Source organism: Ziziphus jujuba, chromosome 8 (genome assembly GCF_031755915.1).
Source record: "Ziziphus jujuba cultivar Dongzao chromosome 8, ASM3175591v1".
NCBI lineage: Eukaryota > Viridiplantae > Streptophyta > Magnoliopsida > Rosales > Rhamnaceae > Ziziphus > Ziziphus jujuba.
In genome coordinates, this window is record NC_083386.1 from 28,937,863 (window position 1) to 28,958,061 (window position 20,199).

General features: G+C 32.8%; 1 protein-coding gene across 1 annotated transcript; it reads left to right on the forward strand.

Moving 5' to 3' along the window:
- The first annotated feature begins 451 nt into the window (after positions 1-451).
- On the forward strand, positions 452-1,880 carry LOC107435816 (1-aminocyclopropane-1-carboxylate oxidase homolog 1). Its single transcript, XM_048470875.1, has 5 exons — positions 452-530; positions 647-917; positions 1,176-1,306; positions 1,445-1,500; positions 1,767-1,880. The coding sequence occupies exons 1-5, from the start codon at positions 452-454 to the stop codon at positions 1,878-1,880; spliced, it is 651 nt and encodes a 216-aa protein (XP_048326832.1).
- The last annotated feature ends 18,319 nt before the right edge of the window (positions 1,881-20,199 follow it).

Consider the following 20,199-nt stretch of genomic DNA (forward strand, 5'->3'; position numbering starts at 1 on the left):
AGCAACAGGAGTTAGAAACAGAGTTGATAGGAAAATGAATTGGAATTTTAATGGGGAGACAAACTTGGGACAGAAAAATGAAGGACAATCCAGTTCCATTATAGAAAATCTCATTCGAAAGCGAAGCCGTAAAAAATTTAATAATAGTAATAATTATAATTATTATTTAAAAAAAAAGTAATTAAAGAATAGGTCAGAAGTAAATTAAGGTGTTATCAGAGAAGCAAGATAAATTGTCCCTTGCATCAACAAAGACATATATATCTCATTTTCCTTCATTAGTTTTCTTAGTGTCCTTAATATCCTTCACATCCATGTCTATAAACTATACACCCTTCTTTTTAAATTAGAAATGGTTATAATAATAAAACAAAAAATTGTATCTATTCTTTCTAACATAAGCAACAGAGTGACGTTATCCAGTACCCTTTTGGTGTCTTGGATTTCAAAGATGGACCCTACTGAAATCATTCAGCGCGACAAGGAAGTGGAGCAGTTTCCTCCAAAGCAAAAGCAGTGTCAAAGGACTGGTAGATTCTGGGATTTCAAAGATTACCATAATCTTCATCCACTTACCGGAATAAGATTCATTATTGCTAGAAAAAGGAAATTCATGATCATGACCATCATCATCATCATCCCCAAGTGATCCCAGTCATAGATCTGAGAGATGAAACAATAAGGAGGAAGGAGATTGTGAAAGCCACAGAAAATGCAGCTGCGAACTGGGATTTCTATCAGATTATCAACCATGGAATTCCACTTTCTGTTATTGAGGAGATGGTGGAAGCTGCTCGTCGTTTTCAAAAACAGCCCCAGGAGGTGAAGGAGGAGTGGTACTCCTTGGATTTTGCACACAGCAATGTCAACTTTGTCAGCAATCCAAGATTCAAAGCAGACGCTCCTGGCGATTGGAGGCACAACTTAGGTTGTGTCGCCATAGAAGATGAACGCAATTAGGAAGGATACCACAAGTCTGCAGGTACTACCCATAACACAATCATCATGACGATGATCAATAACTAATTCAAGACACGCTTTCTTCCCTTTAAGGTCAGAAATTGTTGTAATGATCATATATTAAAAAAAAATAAAAAAAAATCTAGTACTTTGATTTCCTCAACTTTTATTTACTATGTTGAAAATGAAATTTGTTTCATTTTTTTTTAACGCAGAAATGAAATTGTGGAGTATTACAAAGGCTCGATCCGAATTCGGAAGATAGTAGCTGAATTGTTATCGGAATCGTGGGGACTCAACAGTAGTGGTTACATTAGAAATATGGGTTTGCTTAAACTCTATGACAGTATTTTGCTAATGTAACCCTGTTTTCCCTGAGCCACATTTGGCTCTAGGCACAACCAAGCACGCAGACGCCTCCTTTGTTACCATTCTGGTTGAAGACACAATTGGTGGTCTCAAATTCTTCACAAATATAATTCAGTTGATGTAAAGCCAGTGAAAGGAGCTTCTACTGTCAATATTGGTGATATGATGCAGGTAAATTGATTAATTCCTTCATATATATATATATATATATATATATATATTCCAATCCAATATTATAATTATGGACTAATACTTTATGTGAATTATCAATCTTACATCCATACATACAGCATAGAAAAAGAAAATGCTATAGTAATGACTTATATATGTAGAGGATGGATCATTTTAGTTTTTAAATATAATTAATATATATATATATACACCTATATTAGAGAATACTAACGAGTTTTGATTGTTGTTGTTTGAATATTGCGTAGCAGCTGGTTAGTAATGACAAGTTCAAAAGTGTAGAGCACGGAGTTTTGGCTACACAAGGGGCAGAACCCCGTGTATCAGTCACATGTTTCTTAACTCCAGATGAAAAACATTAAAAATGTGGACCGATGAAGGAACGTCTATGAAGTCCCTCTTTACAAGGAAACCGGTTTTATAGAATATTCAACTCACTATAGCGGCAAAGGATTTTATGGTCACCGCTCCTTTCCTGATTTTAAGCTAGTTTAATTACCGATGGTATCGTTTTTATTATATATACGTGTGTGATCGCCAATAAATTAAGTAGAACACTGCTTGATAACTTATGGATTCTATATATATATATATATATATACACACACACATATGGTGTGCAATACACTGGAAATATATATATTGTATGATTTGGACTGTTAGTAACGAAGTATCTTTGCATGAGGCGATAGAAGACTAACATGGATACAGCCAATACTGGAAACCGGATAACCATGGATACCGCATAGAGCAATATGCACGAGATAATAATAATAACTCTAAAACATGGTATCATTGTGGAGGTGCTTTAATTTTTTGCAGGGGCCTTTTTATTGCCATTTGGGAGATCATAAGGTTCTTGTTGGACATATGCTTAGTCATAGCTAGGTTAACGTGCAATCCTACCTGTGGCTTAATCTAAGAACAGCTCTTCATTAACTAATGGAAGTTGGACTAAGTTTGCATGCATGCATGCAAACTTGCCAACTATATGTTGTCTTCCACCGCTGCTTCAAGAGACCTATATACTGGCATGAATACTCATTGGAAACATGCAAGTCAAACAAGCCAAAAAGCTAATTAATCTGGCTACAAAAGACAAAAAATTGTTGCAGCCAAGGTGCAGGAAGTCCAAATTTAAAGCTCCCATCCACCTTTTCTTTCTTTTCGTTTTTGAAAATTACTCCATACATGTTCATAACCATTTTTCTAGAAATTTCAATTCTCTTATTTTCTTTATTTTCTGTTCAAATTATGTACATAGTTATATAAAATTAACTGGGTGTATGATAGATCATACATTTCAACATTTTACTTAACATACAATCTATATATTTTTATTTTTATTTATATATATTTATATTAAGACATATAATTAGCATAATCGTGATTATTAAGTGAATAATACATATATTAAATTTTTAGAATATTGTTATTATTAACCACATATTGATCCCTAATTAATTCATATTCAACACACAAAATATATATTCTATATGTTAATGCATGTGTCAAACTAAACAGAAAGGGTCTGAAGAAGATCAATTGTATTTGTTTTTTTTTTTTTTGGTTGTCTTTCCTTCACAAAGGGAATCAAATATAAAGAAGTACAGCCTTGGAATGAAAAAGGAAGCTAAGAATGAAGAAGGAAGCTAATTAACACCGTCCTGTAATATTGCTACCAATTTAAAATTCAAAAGAGGTCAACGTCAACTGATCTCTTAAGGACACTCTCTATCAACGGGATTGTTTGTCATCTGGAAATTCCCCTGAGTTATGTTCTCTGTTTGGTAAATATTCAAAAACTGGTTCTGCATGACAACTGTGTTCTTCATGAAAGCAGAGGATGATTCATCACAGCAATGTAGTGGATGGTACGTTTGACATCTTTCCTTCTTCATCAAGGTCCAGCTACACACACTAAGGATTGCATTATTTTCTGAATCATAACACTTTAAATGTTATTAATGAAACTACTATTTCAGATTAATATATATTTATCTATTTCTATATGGTATTCGTTTTTTGGTCCGAAAGCTCGTGGAGATTGAAGAACAAGAGGTAGGGTAAAATATTTGCTAAGTCATCAATGAAGATGGAAGCCAGTGAGATGTGTGAGCTCGAGAAGGAAGTGAAGCAGTTCTGCAAAAGCAAAGGAGATGTCAAGGGACTGGTAGACTGTGGAATAACCTGCAAGGTTCCCAGAATCTTCATCCATTCAGAACCAGCGGAACAACAAGATGGTCATAATCATGACCATAATCTCCAAGTTCCCGTTATATATCGATTTCAAAGGCTTAGCGGATGATGATCAAAGAAGAAAGGAGATTGTGAAATCCATAGCAAATGCAGCTGAAAATATCAAATGCGACCAATTAATATTTGTCTAAATAGCATAGATTACGATTACCATTTATTCAAGATACTGAATGAACAGATGGTAATATGTCTATGTTTGGCAATCTGTCATGCACTGTATGTAATGGTGCTGGTGACTTGTCTTGCACGGATTGCTTTGGTGTTACTAAAGGAAGGTCACGTGATTCTAAGGCTGTTACTGTTAAAGGAAAGACAATGCTGTAAAAGGAGGGCCATGTGCTGCTGGTACTGATAAAGGAAATTAGTCATTAAAATTGGTCAACAAGCTCATCCTTACACGTCAGAGCATTGCTGTAGTGCAGCCTCACATGTATTGAAGTACATTGATATTTGTTTATTTCCTTGATATACATTTACAATGCTTTATGAGGTTACCAAAAACATTTCATACGGTAACTTTATATAATTATCAGCTTCTGTATGAACAGTAGTGTGTCAAATACTTTTGAATAAAACAATTTCTTAAAACTCTTTTCAACGACAAATAATAGAACTCTTTCTTTTTTCTTAGGCTGAAAATGGTGTCCGGCTTTATCCGAATCCGAAAGATACAACTGGTGGTTTACAAGTTCTTCATCAAAATCATTGGATTGATGTCAAGCCAGAGAGAGGACCTCTATTAATGTAATTACTGGTGACTTATTGCAGGTAATTCATTAAATGTACAATTACCCAAATATTTACATACATACATATCCATATACATATATAATATATATATATATAGTGAAAAAGAAAAATTGGTCTAAATTAAGATAAACAAATAGATCATATATAGCAAACTTTATAAAAATTATAAGGAGTTAATACTATAATATATATATATATATATATATATGTTTAAATTATTAAAAATGACTATACTTAGCTATGTCTTCTTCTTCTTTTCTTTTTTGTCAATTAAATGTGTTTAGATTTTTAGTAATGATAAGATGAAGAGTGTGGAGCATAGAGTTCTGGCTACACAAGGAGTGAAGGCTCAAGTATCAGTTGCATGTTTCTTCATTTAAAAACCATATATAATATATTATTTTTTAAAGACTTTGTTTTAATTTTTAAAGACTAGAAAATTTTTAAATAATAAATAAATAAGTAAAATTATAATGCTAAGTTTAAAAATAATCAGTTAATTTTGAAAAAGGACTAGGCACTTTAATAATAAAAAAAATATACAGTTGTAATCATTTATTAAATTAATATATTTTAAGACAAAATTTTCATAAAGATTATAACTTTTTGTGCATAAATTGTTTCTTAGTATATTAAGTAGATGTATATATATATATATATATATTATTTTAGCTTCAAACTAATTTTTGTTGTATAAGTTTAATAGTTATAATACATATTTTTCTTCTTAATTTTCATGCCTTTTGTTTCTCTTTATTTTTCTGTATTGTTTTGTGTGTTTTTTGTGATCAAATGATCACAATAAATGGTATCAGAGCCAAGATCCAAGTACAAGGTTCGCCGTCAAAACGATCAAACAAAATATATGGGCATATTAGAAGATAGATTTCGCCAAGACGAAGATAACGAGCCCAACCGAACCGCCATCCGATGTCTCACATGCCTCCATGCGCTAGTCAAAGTTTTTTGCAAGTTTTAACCGGCTGGTCAACTCTCATGCATCACCCACACGCCTTCAAGCCGAGCCAAGCCGCAGTCAAGCCAAGTCGAGACATTGAGCCGATTCAAGCCGAGCCATGCCACTTCAGATGCCACATCATCCAATCTGCCACATCATCAGCCATGTTAGCACTAATCAGACTTTTCTAAAATTGCAGAAAGACCAATGTATTTTTTATATTTGCAGATTTTCCCAAAAGTTTTAATATTTGCTGTTTGATCCATAATTTTTGGAAATTGCACTTTGGTCCTAAATTTTTGAAGGTTCAAATTTTGACCCGAGAATAGTCAAACCCAATGTTTTTTGCCATTCTGGACGCATTGGTGGACTCCATTTTACCAAATTCAGCTCCAATTTTTTGCAAGACTAGATGTCAATGGACAAGTCATATTCAGGAGCTATGATCAAGCTTACTGCCATCAACTATGCACTTTAGAGGCCTTGGATGGAAGATCTTCTAAATTGTAAAGACTTATTTAACCCCTTAGATGCCGAAGGAAGGAATCCCGATCCCACCAAAGAAGCAGAATGGAAGAAGATGAATAGGAAAATGATTGGTCAAATCCGACAGTGGATCGATCACAGTATCTTCCATCATGTTGCACAGGAGACAAACGCATACACCCTCTAGAAGAAGCTGGTGGACATGTACCAAGCCAAGACTGCTTTGAATAAAACCTTATTAATGAGGCGTTTGGTGAATTTGAAGTTAAAGAATGGAACTTCTGTAGCCGAGCATACCAGCATGTTTCAAAACTTGGTAAATCAATTGTCTGTGGTGGAGTTACAATTAGGGGATGAAGAACAGACACTTTTATTTCTTAGCTCTCTTCCAGATAGATGGGAGACACTAGTAGTCTTTCTTAGTAACTCGGCCTCTAACGGTAAATTTACCATGGCTATGGTGACTGATGCCCTATTTAACGAAAAGGCCAGGAGAAAGGACATTAGCAATGATCAAACACATACCCTTATCACAAATAAATGGGGGAGACAACAAGAAGGTACTCATGACAGGGGGAGAGGCAGGAGTCAAAGCAGAGGCAGATCCACAGATGGAAGGAGGCCAACATACAAGTGTTATTATTGTGGCCAAGAAGGACACTTAAAGAAGTACTACAGGAAGATGTTGCGAGAGTAGGGGCAAAAAAGCAATCAGCCGAAGAAGGATAGTAAAACTTTAGTCACTGTCAAAAGAGAAGTAGCATATTGTTCCACACATGAAGAATCATGCCTTCACACTTCAAGCCAAGAAGTCGAATGGGTAGTAGATATTGCAGCATCCTACCATGTTACTCCGCATATAGAATTTTTCAAAACATATAATGCTGGAGACTTTGGCACAGTGAAGATGGGAAATAACAGCTTCGCTAAGATCGTAGGAACTAGTGATATTCAAATAAAGACCAACGTTGGACATATAATTACTCTAAAGGATGTCTGACATGTTCCAGACCTTCGACTCAATCTACTATCAGGAATAGCTTTTGACAAGGAAGGCTTTGGCAACCATTTTTACAATAGCACATGGAAAATGACAAAAGGTGATATGGTTGTCGCTCGAGGACATATTTGTAGAATACTTTATAAAACTCATGTGAAGATTTATGCAGATAGCCTCAATATTACAGAATGAGAGATATCTCAAAATCTGTGGCACTAGAGACTCGGTCACATGAGTGAGAAAATATTGTCTACCTTGACAAATAAGAAGCTTAGCACTATTTCCAAGGATGCCGTGCTAGATCCTTGTAATCATTGTTTATATGGTAAGCAACATAGAGTCTCATTTAAGACATCTTCAACGAGAATATTATAATTACTTAGTCTGGTGCATTTTTATGTTTGTGGACCTTTGGAAGAGGAATCTTCAGGTGGCAATAAATATTTCCTGACCTTTATAGATGATGCTTCTCGAAAGATGTGCATTTATTTTTTGAAGATGAAGTATTAAGTTTTAAATCACTTCAAAGAGTTCCATGCCATGGTAGAGCACGAGACAAGAAAGAAGTTGAAGTGTCTTCGCTCAAACAATAGAGGTGAATATACTTCTCGAGAGTTTGATACCTACTATAAAGGTCATGGCATTCGGCATGAGAAGACGATCCCTCGTACCCCACAACACAATGATGTAGCCGAGAGAATGAATCGAACAATTATGGAGAAGGCCAGAAGTATGATTAGTATGGCTAAGTTGAAAAAGTCATTATGGGGAGAAGCTGTTTGTGCCACCTACTATCTAATTAACAGACCGCCATAAGTACCACTGAATTTTGAAATTCCTAAGAAAGTGTGGTCTGATAAGAATCCCTCATACTCTCATTTAAAAGCATTTAGATGTTTAGCTTTTGCACATATATCCAAGGAGCTTAGACAAAATCTTGACGCAAGAACTACTCCATGCATCTTTATCGAATATGGAGACGAAGAATTCGGATACAGATTATGGGATCCTAAGGCAAAGAAGGTTATCAGAATCAGGGATGTGATATTCCAAGAGAACCAGACTATAGAAGACATTGAGAAGCCAATGAAGTCTTCCAATACCAGTGCTCATGATTTAGTTCCTGATCCAGCACCAGCACAACCCGCCACAGATGATGACAAGGTGCATGAAGAACTACCAGGACTAGAACAGGAGAGAGAAGAGGATGTTGAGTAGGGAGATGCTCAAGCTGCAGGACCATCACAATAGTCAAATGATGGTACACATCTGCGAAGATCTGAACGAGGCCGTGTTCCATTAAAGAGATATCCAGAATGTCAATATATTCTGCTTACTGAAGAAGGGGAGCCAGAGAATTTCCAAGAAGCTAACTCTCATCAAGACAAAAATAAATGGCTGCATGCAATGCAAGATGAGATGGAATCTTTGCAGAAAAACCATACTTATGAGTTGGTTGAGCTTCCAAAAGGAAAGAAAGCACTGAAGAACAAATGGGTATTCAAGCTCAAGAAGGATGGCAACGGATGGATGGTGAAGCATAAAGCTCGATTGGTCGTCAAAGGTTTCCTTCAAAAGAAAGGAATTGACTTTGATAAGATTTTCTCACCAGTAGTGAAGATGACTTCTATACGAGTTATTCTTGGTCTAGTAGGTTGTCTAGACCTTGAACTTGAACAGATGGATGTGAAAATAGCGTTCCTTCATAGTGATCTACATGAAGAGATTTATATGGAGCAGCCAGAAGGTTTTGAGGTTTCAGGAAAGAAGAACCTCGTTTGCAAGCTAAAGAAAAGCTTGTACGGCCTAAAGCAAGCACCTAGGCAATGGTACAAGAAGTTTGACTCTTTTATGGTGAATCAAGTATACAAGAAGACCAATACGATCCAGTGTGTTTATATTCATAGATTTCCAGATGGAAAATTCATTGCCCTCTTGCTGTATGTCAACGACATGTTGATCGTTGGACAAGATGCAATGAAAATTACTCAGCTAAAGAATGAACTTTCCAAGTCATTTGATATGAAGGACTTGGGACCAGCTCGACAGATTTTAGAAATGCAAATAACTCGAAATAGGAGGAATCACATGTTATGGCTATCTCAAGAGAAATATATCGAAAGAGTAAAATAATTATGAACAGTAGTGTGTCAAATACTTTTGAATAAAACAATTTCTTAAAACTCTTTTCAACAACAAATAATAGAACTCTTTCTTTTTTGTTAGGTTGAAAATGGTGTCCGGCTTGATCCGAATCCGAAAGATACAACTCGTGGTTTACAAGTTCTTCATCAAAATCATTGGATTGATGTCAAGCCAGAGAGAGGACCTTTACTAATGTAATTATTGGTGACTTATTGCAGGTAATTCATTAAATGTACAATTACCCAAATATTTACATATATACGTATCCATATACATATAACATATATATAGTGAAAAAGAAAAATTGGTCAAAATTAAGATATAAAAAAATAGATCATATATATAGCAAACTTTATAAAAATTATAAGGAGATAATACTATAATATATATATGTTTAAATTATTAAAAGGGACTATACTTAGCTATGTTTTCTTCTTCTTCTTTTTTTCAATCAAGTGTGTTTAGATTTTTAGTAATGACAAGATGAAGAGTGTGGAGCATAGAGTTCCGGCTACACAAGGAGTGAAGGCTCAAGTATCAGTTGCATGTTTCTTCATTTCTGATGACAAGCTCAAACCAATGGCCCAATAAAGGAGCATTTTAAAAACCGTATATAATATATTATTTTTTAAAGGCTTTGTATTAATTATTAAAGACTAGGCAATTTTTAAATAATAAATAAACAAGTAAAATTATAATGCTAAGTTTAAAAATAATCAGTTAATTTTAAAAAGGACTAGGCACTTTAATAAAAAATATATATATACAGTTGTAATCATTTATTAAATTAATATATTTTAAGACAAAATTTTCATAAAGATATAACTTTTTGTGCATAAATTGTTTCTTAGTATATTAAGTAGATGTGTATATATATATATATATATATATTATATTTTTGCTTCAAACTAATTTAACATAAACAGAATTGGGTAAAATATAATGATAAACAAAGCATAAAATTTTATATTTTATATATTATTGACACTAATAGTTAAATTTTTTAATATTTAAATTATTATATTTTATGACTATAAAAGAGATTAAGTTTTTAACAATGACTATGATAAAGGAAAAATAATTATTTTACCCAATTCTGTTTCTATATATATATATATATATATAATCAAATTGTCAACAATGAGCTGTTCATCAAAATTATGTCCCAAAAAAAAAAAAATTCTCTCCGTCTAATAAATAAATTAAAACAGAAAGAACGTGGCAGTATTCATCGTTTCTACAATTAAAAATTGAAACAAAGTGGTTCTCGTTCTTTGTCAATTTGACCTTTTTGTCCCTTCCAAAATACTCCATAAAGTCGAAAAAAAAATCGAGAGATTATTGAAATATCTGCGGTAAATTAAACTCAATAGTAACAAATTAAGATATGGAAGCTGCTAATAAGATGTGATATGTGAGCTGGAGAAGGAAGTAAAGCAGTTTCTGGAAAGCAAAGGCGGTATAAAAGGACTTGTAGACTCTGGGATATCCAAGGTTCCCAGAATCTTTATCCACTCACCAGAAGATCAAATTTCATTGCCACAAAACTATACAGCTTGTCTCGATGATTCAGATTATCGTCTCCAAGCCCCCGTCATGATATGACAGACTCAGTAATCACTGAAATTGGGAGAAAGAAGATGGTGAATGACATAAAGAACGCTGCCCCAAACTTGGGGTTTCTTTCAGATTGTCAACCATGGAATCCCTCTTGGTGTTATGGAGGAGATGATTGAAGGTGCTCGACGTTTTCACGAGCAGCCATAGGAAGTGAAGAAGGAGTGGTACTCTCACGATTCAGTGAAAACAAAGTTCATTTTTACAGCAATATACCACTCTCAGGTAAATTTCTGGCAAAATATAATTAAATTAAAAGAGAAACAAAAAGCGGCTCTCCTGATTTCTTTTGTCCTTTTTCCTGAAAAAAAAAAAATGGAAAATAGCAATGCAACTTAAACGTTAAAATGAAGTATAGCAGGTCATAATACTAAACTAACTTTGAGAATGAAATAACACGACAATAAACTTATTTATATATAACTAACTTACTTATACATAACTATATAAGTAAGTTGTTTTTTCATTTATTTACCAAACATACAGTAACTTACTTATATATAACTATATAAGTAAGTTGTTTTCCCATTTATTTACCAAACGTACAGTACAAAACATCGACCACATAGAAATGGACGAAGACTAGTACTTACGTATATCTTATTTAACCAGAAAATACAACGAAAACGTTACATAATTTAGTAATTAAGCATCGGGGTCACACGTATCACCACAATTGCCAACACAAATTCCAGGAATGATGAGGCAACCGCAGGGTGCTTGACAGGACATGATGTCGTCGAGGCAAAATCTACCTGGACAACGATGACCAGTGCCTGTTACTGTGCCTTTAAGCATTATCTCCATCAGTACATTCTTATGATGATCACCAATTTCAGTAGCCACCATTGGCCTGTTGGTAACACTAGCGATTCCCTGCAGTTCACGGCAGCTAACCAAGGCAAATGGACCGATGGTTGCCATAACCACCATCGCTAGCATCACCATGGATACAGTCATTTTCTTACTCTCCATTTTTTTTTTCTTCTGATATTCTTAATGCAACTCTCTTTCTCTAAAATTTTTTGTGTGGGTGCATTCGTTCTTTGCTGGGGCCTTTTATAGCCATTCAGGAGATCATATGGTTCCTGTGGGACATATGCTTAGTCATCACTGCTGCTTCATGAGTCGTATATAGCGGAATGCATTTTCAAAAAAACTAATAGTGTTAGAGAAAAATATAAATAAAATGAAATCCCATCTTCTATAAGATTAAGTTTTTAGGATAAGTGGTAATTCAACATTATATCAGAATCAGATATTCAAGATATCCTATTTCAATTATTTTAACATGGTATCAAAACCAAAGATCCAAAATATCCTAGGTTCAAAACTCAACAACTTCATCCAAAATAAAAAAACAAATATAAGAACCGGTCCTAATGGGTTCAAAACTCAACAACTCCACCAAAAATTAAAAAAACAAATATAAAATCCAGAGAAAAATCCAAAAGATGTGGGTTTATATTTGAGGAAGAGTGTTAGAGAAAATATAAATGAAATGAAAATCTACATTCCATTAGTTTAACCATTTGGGATCGATGATAATTCAACAAATAGTTTTAGGCGTAGAAAGTCCAAATTAAAGCTCCCACACACCCATCTTTTCTTTCTTTTTGTATTTAAAATTCCATACAAGTTCACTCGACTAGAATTTCCAGTTCTCTTATTTTCTGTATTTTTTAATTTAGGGGGCACAGCTCACATTTACAAGGTTAAATTAAAAAGGAAAATTTTCATTTAGACCTTTCAATTGCATTTTAATTACATTTCAACCCATATTTTTCAACACTGTTTATTATTATTGTTTCTTAATGTTGAAGGTAGATTAATTTATACTCGGCCATAATCCGACAAATAATCAGTGACTTCTGTGGTGTTATTTTTACGGACTAATATTTTATGCGTAGCACTTGCCTTCTAAAAACGATTTTATAAATTTAATAAGAACGTGAATCATGTCCTAATGCAAATTAATGCAATATGTCAAATCCTATTCGAATCATGAAAGAATATTCGAGAGAGAGAGAAAAGCAAAAAAAAAAAAAAAGAGAAGAAAAAGAAAGAAATTGACATTTTGTTTTAGGTTTTTGTATGGAGAACCTAGAGGTTATTATTAAATTAGCTGGAATAAGAGGAACAAAGTAAAAATATATATATAGTTATTTGTTGTTATTGGCAATGTTACGTGGATGATGGATAGGATTGATCATTAGAGGGGAAATATATATATATATATATATATATAATCAAATTGTTAACGATAAGCTGTTCATCAAAATTAAGTCCCAATAAAAAAGATTATCTCCATCTAATAGTTAAATTAAAACAGAAAGGACGTGGCAGCATTCATCGTTTCTTCAATAAAAAATTGAAACAAAGTGGTTCTCGTTCTTTATGAATTTTAGTTTTAGTTGCAGATTTTTTATAATTATATGGAAAAAAATTTTAATATGATGAGTTGGAATATTTATTGTTATACTCATGAAATATCTGGATATATTCATCATTTTAAAGCATTAAGAAGTTCTTTTTGGTATTGATAATGTATTTTTTAATTATATTTAAAAATTTCATATATCTTAGTATTATTTGTTAAATATAGATATACTAACAAACACTATATTTTCGTTACTTACAATAATTTTAATATCTATGGACTACTTTATTAGTATTGTATTTTAATTATTGTATTTTTATATTATTTACTATATTAATTATCTCATATACAAAAATTTATATTCTAAATTAACTATTTATAGTTTTCGTAATTTTATTGATATTTTTTTTTATATCAACATTTCTATCGATATTTCTATAAAATCATACCTTTAATGTTTTTATTAATACCAATATTTTCATCACAGCTCCCAAAAAGATGAAGCCAACTCCGATTCACTGCCTCAAGCTTGCAGGTAATTTAATATAAAACCAGTTTCTTTATTTAATTTTTTTTTTTACATATATATGCATATATATTAGAATATCAAATATCAAATTTCAATTTAGTTTTTGAGTTTACTATGTCTAAGATCTTTGCTTTTTTAAATATTATTTCCATTATTTAAACTATTTGGTTATTTAATATTACTGCTATATAAATTGCTAATTATGCACTTCATCAATTAGTAATTTTGTTTTATTACCAATAATTATGATTATCATTTATAAAATAAAAAAAAATTGCCTTCAAAAATTTCAGGATCCGCCATATATTTTAAAGGATAAATATGATTAAAAAGTCAAAAAAAAGTAATAACAACTAGTTATTTAGTAAACATGTAGACTTTTTGGTATCTTTAATTGATATTATTCTAATATTAATTGCAGAAGGGAAATAAGGGAGTATTCCAAAAACTTGATCCAACTCCGGAATGTGCTATCTGAATTACTATCTGAAGCGCTGGGACTTGACAGTGATCATATAGAAAGCATGGGTTGCTTAAACTCCATGTCTTTATTGTGCCAATATTACCCAGTTTGCCCCGAACCTCAATTGACACTAGGGGCGACCAAGCACGCCGATGTCTCTTAACCATACTGCTTCAAGACACAATTGGTGGTCTCCAAATTCTTCGTGATCAAACTCATTGGGTCAATGTGAAGCCAGTTCAAGGGTCGCTAATAGTAAATATTGGTGATTTGATGCAGGTACATGCAAAAACTCTCCAAATTTAGACATCAATTTTTTACATAATGTAAATAATATCCATATATTTAATTTCCATTACTCATTTTCATATGATTATGATCATATTTTGATTTTAATATATATATATATATATATATACACACACAGCTAGTTAGTAATGATAAAATGAAGAGTGTGGAGCACAGAGTTTTGGCTACGCAAGGAAACAAGGCTCGTGTATCGGTTGCATGTTTCTTGACTCCGGATGACAAACTCAAATCGTATGGACCCATTAAGGAGCTTTTATCAGACAACAATCCTCCACTCTACAAGGAAACCAGTTTTAAAGAATTTCAAACTTATACTAGGAGTAGAGGAGTTGATGGTTCTCGATCCCTTCCGCATTTTAGACTACTCTAGTCCCTAAGTTATCATATCCAAATCTAATAACAAAACGATGAATGCGGCTTGGCTTCTGTCTCATAAAATTTTTCTATTATATATGAATAATAAAATTTTGCTATTATGGCCACGTCGCCAAGTTTAAGTTTATGATAGGAGACAGGCAATCTGTTAATACCAAAAGTTTGATATGACTAGATGGTTAGTACGCATCATTTGATATGCGACCTCATCTATAATAGCATAGCTACATATATAAATACAATTGTAATATATTAGGAACATAGCTCCAACTTTAAGCTCCGAATTTATGTTGAAAATTAATATGATAAGTCCTAATGATTGTCTATATTATTAGTTTTAAATCATTATATAATCGAGTTGATGCTCTTTTCTATTTGTGTTGGGAATATATTTATAACGTATCAAGAAAAAAACTACTATTAATTTATATGTGAACAATAAATTGTAACTTAGAATTGATAACCAGTATACATGGATATTCAGTTTTAAAACTCATCACGTTATATTCTACTCTCAGTTATAATTGATTGCGGGCCATATTACTAACTCATATTAAATGTCTTGCAAACTAAAAAAATCAATACCAATAAAATCAAACCATAAAGCCTATATCAAATGTTTTGTAATATTAATAACTTTTTTTTTTCTTCCTCCTTTCTCAAGTTGTCTCCACACCTTACAGGTTAGTATCTTTAATTTTTTTCCCCATCTTTCAATATGTTTCTCTTCTTTTGCGATTCTTTTCTTCTCCATATTTGAGATGTTTTCTTCAACAATTGAATTTTTCAGGCGTTTTAGCGACATTGGAGTAGACATGTAATCCTCATTGATTTGAACAGTTTTATGCATTGTTCAAGTTACAAGCGACGACTTAAAAAGTGGCGTATTTGAGACATGAGATTAATTATTGGCTTGGTAAAGATACCACTTTCAGGTGAGTTTCTGGCAAAATAGGATTAAATTAAAAGAGAAACAAAAAATAGCTCTCCTGATTTCTTTTGTCCTTTTTCCCTTTAAAAAAAAATGGAAAATAGCAATGCAACTTAAACGTCAAAATGAAGTATAGCATGTCATAAAGCTAAACTAACTTTGAAAATGAGATAACGCAATAAACTTACTTATATATATAAGTAAGTTGTTTTTCCATTTAGTTACCAAACGTACAGTACAAAACATCGACCACAGAAATGGACGAAGACCATAGTACGTACGCATATTTTATTAACCAGAAAATACAACGAAAACGTTACATAATTTAATAATTAAGCGTTGGGGTCACAATCATCACCACAAGTGCCGGTACAAATTCCAGGAATGATGAGGCAACCGCAGGGTGCTTGACATGACATGAGGTCGTCGAGGCAAAACCTACCGGGACAACGATGACCAGTGCCTGTTACTGTGCCTTTCAGCATTATCTCCATGAGTACATTCTTATGATGATTACTCATTTCAGTGGCCACTATCCCGTTGGTAACACTTGCGATTCCCTGCAGTTCTCGGCAGCTAACCAAGGCAAATGGACCGATGGTTGCCATAACCACCATTGCTACCATCACCATGGATATTGTCATTTTCTTACTCTCCATTTTTTTTTTTTTTTCTTCCTTTTGATTTTCTTAATACAACTCTATTTCACTAAAATTTTTTGTGTGGGTGCATTAATTTTTTGCTGGGGCCTTTTATAGCCATTTAGGAGATCATATGGTTCCTGTGGAACATATGCTTAGTCATGGTTAAGTTAACATGCAACCCAACATGTGGCTTAATCTAACAGCACCTCTTCATTAACTAATGGATGTTGGACATAAGTTTACGTGCATGCATGTAAATTTGCCAACTATATGTTGTTGTCTTGATTCCACTGCTGCTTCACGGGTCCTATATATTGGCATGCTTTTTCATTAGAAACATACAAATCAAATTAACAAGCCAAAAAGCTAATTAATCTGGCTATAGAAGACAAAAATTGAAGAATGTTTTTCCTTGTCTCTTAGCCTTTGTTTCTGTTGTTCGTCAGAGTGCTATATATGTTGCCACTACAATTGCTAGTGGAAGACCACCACAATAGCTAGTCACCTTAGGGGAGCTTAAAATTGAGGATGTTGAAGTGCAAAATTGTTTTTGAAGAATATACATGTCTCCTGCTCGGAAAGGAGATCTATTATATATGCTACTCTCGGTCTTTATTGCAGCACGGCAAGTGTCTTTTTTTTTTTTTTTTTGTCTACCAGACAAAATTAATTTCAATTTCATATTCTCTAGATCTTTTTGTAAATATGAATCACGATAACTTACTTATGTTTAATTGTAAATATGAAGCACGATAACTTACTTATAGCTTAATTGTAAATATGAAGCACGATAACTTACTTATGTTTAACCATATATTAGTCACTGAACATACAGTACGAACATCGACAACATAGAAATGGACAAAGATCAACTACTACATGGCATTTATTTATTTGTTATAATAAAGGGTCTTTTGCAAAATAATAGAAATTATGTTAAAAAAAATTATGAGGAAATAGTTGAAAAGAAAAAAAGAAAAAGAAAAAATCGAGATACACATAAATAAGTACCGTACCAGGGATAGAGAGACACACACCTGACCCTGACCTGCTGCTTAAGTCCCCAAACCGTTACAACAAACACACAGCACACATTTTCTCTCTGGACTCTCCGTTTGAGCTTGTTTTTTCGTTTTCTCAGTGAAACCTCTCTGAGTGATTTTGAAAGAAGAAAAATGACGATACAGTTCATGTTCGGCGTTGAGGTTAACAGTAACAACACCAAAGCCAAAGCCAAAGCCAGCACCGGCGGCGAATAATCGGAAATGCATGGTCAACTGTACGTGGGAGACTTGGACTGGCAAGTCACCGAAGCAGACCTCATCGATGATGCGTTTCGCTTAATGGGTCTCATTGCCTGATCTGTGCGTCTTTGCCCTACTCCTCAAGAAATACTGCGAGCGGAATTGTGAAGGTATGGGGCTTTTTCGGTCCATTTTCTCCTTTTCTTTCCTTTATCTTTCTTTTCCAAATTCACTAGTGCATGGTGGCTGTATATATTTGCATTTGTTATTATTATCTTTTTTTTTTTTTTTTGGGACCGAGCATATTTGTCATTTATTAATTTGATTGGAAAACACTAAAAATTTTAGAACATATATAGTGTAGCTCATCACTAGCTATTTGCCTACAAATATGTGGACGTAAGGAATCCTGATAATTAATTAATTCCACCATGTACGTTGTCTCTGAATCCAATCAATAAATTACCAAATTAAGCACTTTTTTAAAGGACTTGAATAGTTGCACCGTGGCTGTATAGTTGTCATTTATTTTTTACTAGGAAATTGATTTTTGTCTTTTTTGGTATATAGATTAATTTACGACTAGTTTTTTTTTTTTTTTCCGCGTGTATGGTTTATTAACGTATAAAATATACGTGTTGCAATTGCTGTGTGTATTTGAGTCAGCCAGCCAGAACAAGCAAAAATAAGCAATTGGATTTTCAGATTGGGTTAGATGCATATATATCTTTCATCTGACTATTCACCAAAAAAATATCTTTCATCTAGCCATTGCCAAAATATGAAGTTATTAAAAGAAGAAAGTTTCACTGCACTGATATAGTCCATAATTTCAAATATACAAACTAAAAACAGGGTTGGATCGCTTCCATTATTTAATTGAACAACTTACATTACTTTATATCATTTTAAAGTGATTGTTTAATAATAATAATAATAATAATAATAATAATGGTGATGTGGCAGAACAAGGCCTAGACATCAGTGGTGTTAGAGCAGTTGTAGTAGCAATAACCCATGGTATCCATCACTTTGAGAACATTTGCAATGGAAAAAAAAAATGTAGGCAAAATTGCCCATTTAAAACTTATAACTCCACTTTCCACTGCCACTCTGTTTTTTCTTGATTTTCTAGAAGGTTTTGAAGGGATTGTAGTTCAAAGTGAGCTAAACCTGTAATTTATAGGTGAAACCATGTACGCATCTAAGGAAATTCCAATAATTAATAAATTGATTTCCACCATGTAGAGCAGTGTCTGAACCCCATCAAGAAAAATTACAAAAACTAAGGCACAATTTTATAGAATCTTCAATTGTAGCATGCAACTGAGGAGTATTTCGAAATTCAATTTTTTATTATTATTACGAAATTCTACATTTCTTCGTACCCACGTAGTATCTCTCATTGTCAGAATCATGTATAGCTATTTGCGTGCAAATATAACAAAATTGTAACAAAAATATTACTTTTGACTTTTTGTGCCATCATCCAAAAACACATGCTTTTATCAAGATTAGTTGCAAGCCTTATACTTCTAAGCTTTTGACATTATTTAGTGAAATCTCCAACTTCTTGCAATCTAGCTTCTTATGCTTAGAAAAGACACAAAAATGCACCTTATTCATGAAGCTTTCACATTTAAGATGTAGAAGTTGAAGTCCCTTTGCTCAAAAAATCAATTTTCCTCATAGACAATAGAACACAATACAATTGCATTAAGCCCATATAGGAAAGTTATCAGAAAAGCCATACCAGATAATCCTGCTCTATTTGCCTTAGCTTATGACAGTGGAAAAAATGATCAATTACTAGATTTTCTTCAACATTAACACCTCAAACAAAAACATGCATTGGATTCAAAAAGATAGCTTCTTGGTTTCATAAATCCATTGTACTTATTTCCAAATACTAATAAGAAAATCCTTAACTGTGTCAAACTTTGAAATATTATCCTTAATGGATTCCTATGATACTTTATTAATAATCCATTAATACCTATTAGATTGCTCTCACTCCTCTTACAGTTTCTTGATATCAACAAAATTCTCATCAGCAGTTTCTATAAATAAAGCAATATTCATTAAATCCGAAAACAAAGGTACTATTCAACGTCATTATGAAAGAAACAATTTGCAAAGACAACAAATATTGCACAACAGTAAGAAAATAGCATCAATAGTCAATATGCATGTTAATGCAATTTATGCAAATTGCTCATTTCCTAGCTTTCCAATAATCATATAACGCTAGAGTTCTTAAGGTATAAAAACTGTTATGCAGGTACAGACAATTAATCAAAGACAATTAATCAAATGCTCTAATTTTATTGCTTAAGCAATGCATGGTGTTTAATTAATCTTTCACCATTCTAAGCATCCTATCAAATAATAAAATTACCAATAGGGTAATTAAATTGCCTATATAGACCTTTTTAAATGTTTTTCTAAGCATCATACTATAAATAATTAAATCATCAATAGGACAATTTAATCATCCGTATTGATCTTAGAAAAATATTTTTAAAATGAGGCAAAAATAAACTTATTCAATAAATAAAGACAATTTGGCATACTTACAAAAGGTAAGCAAA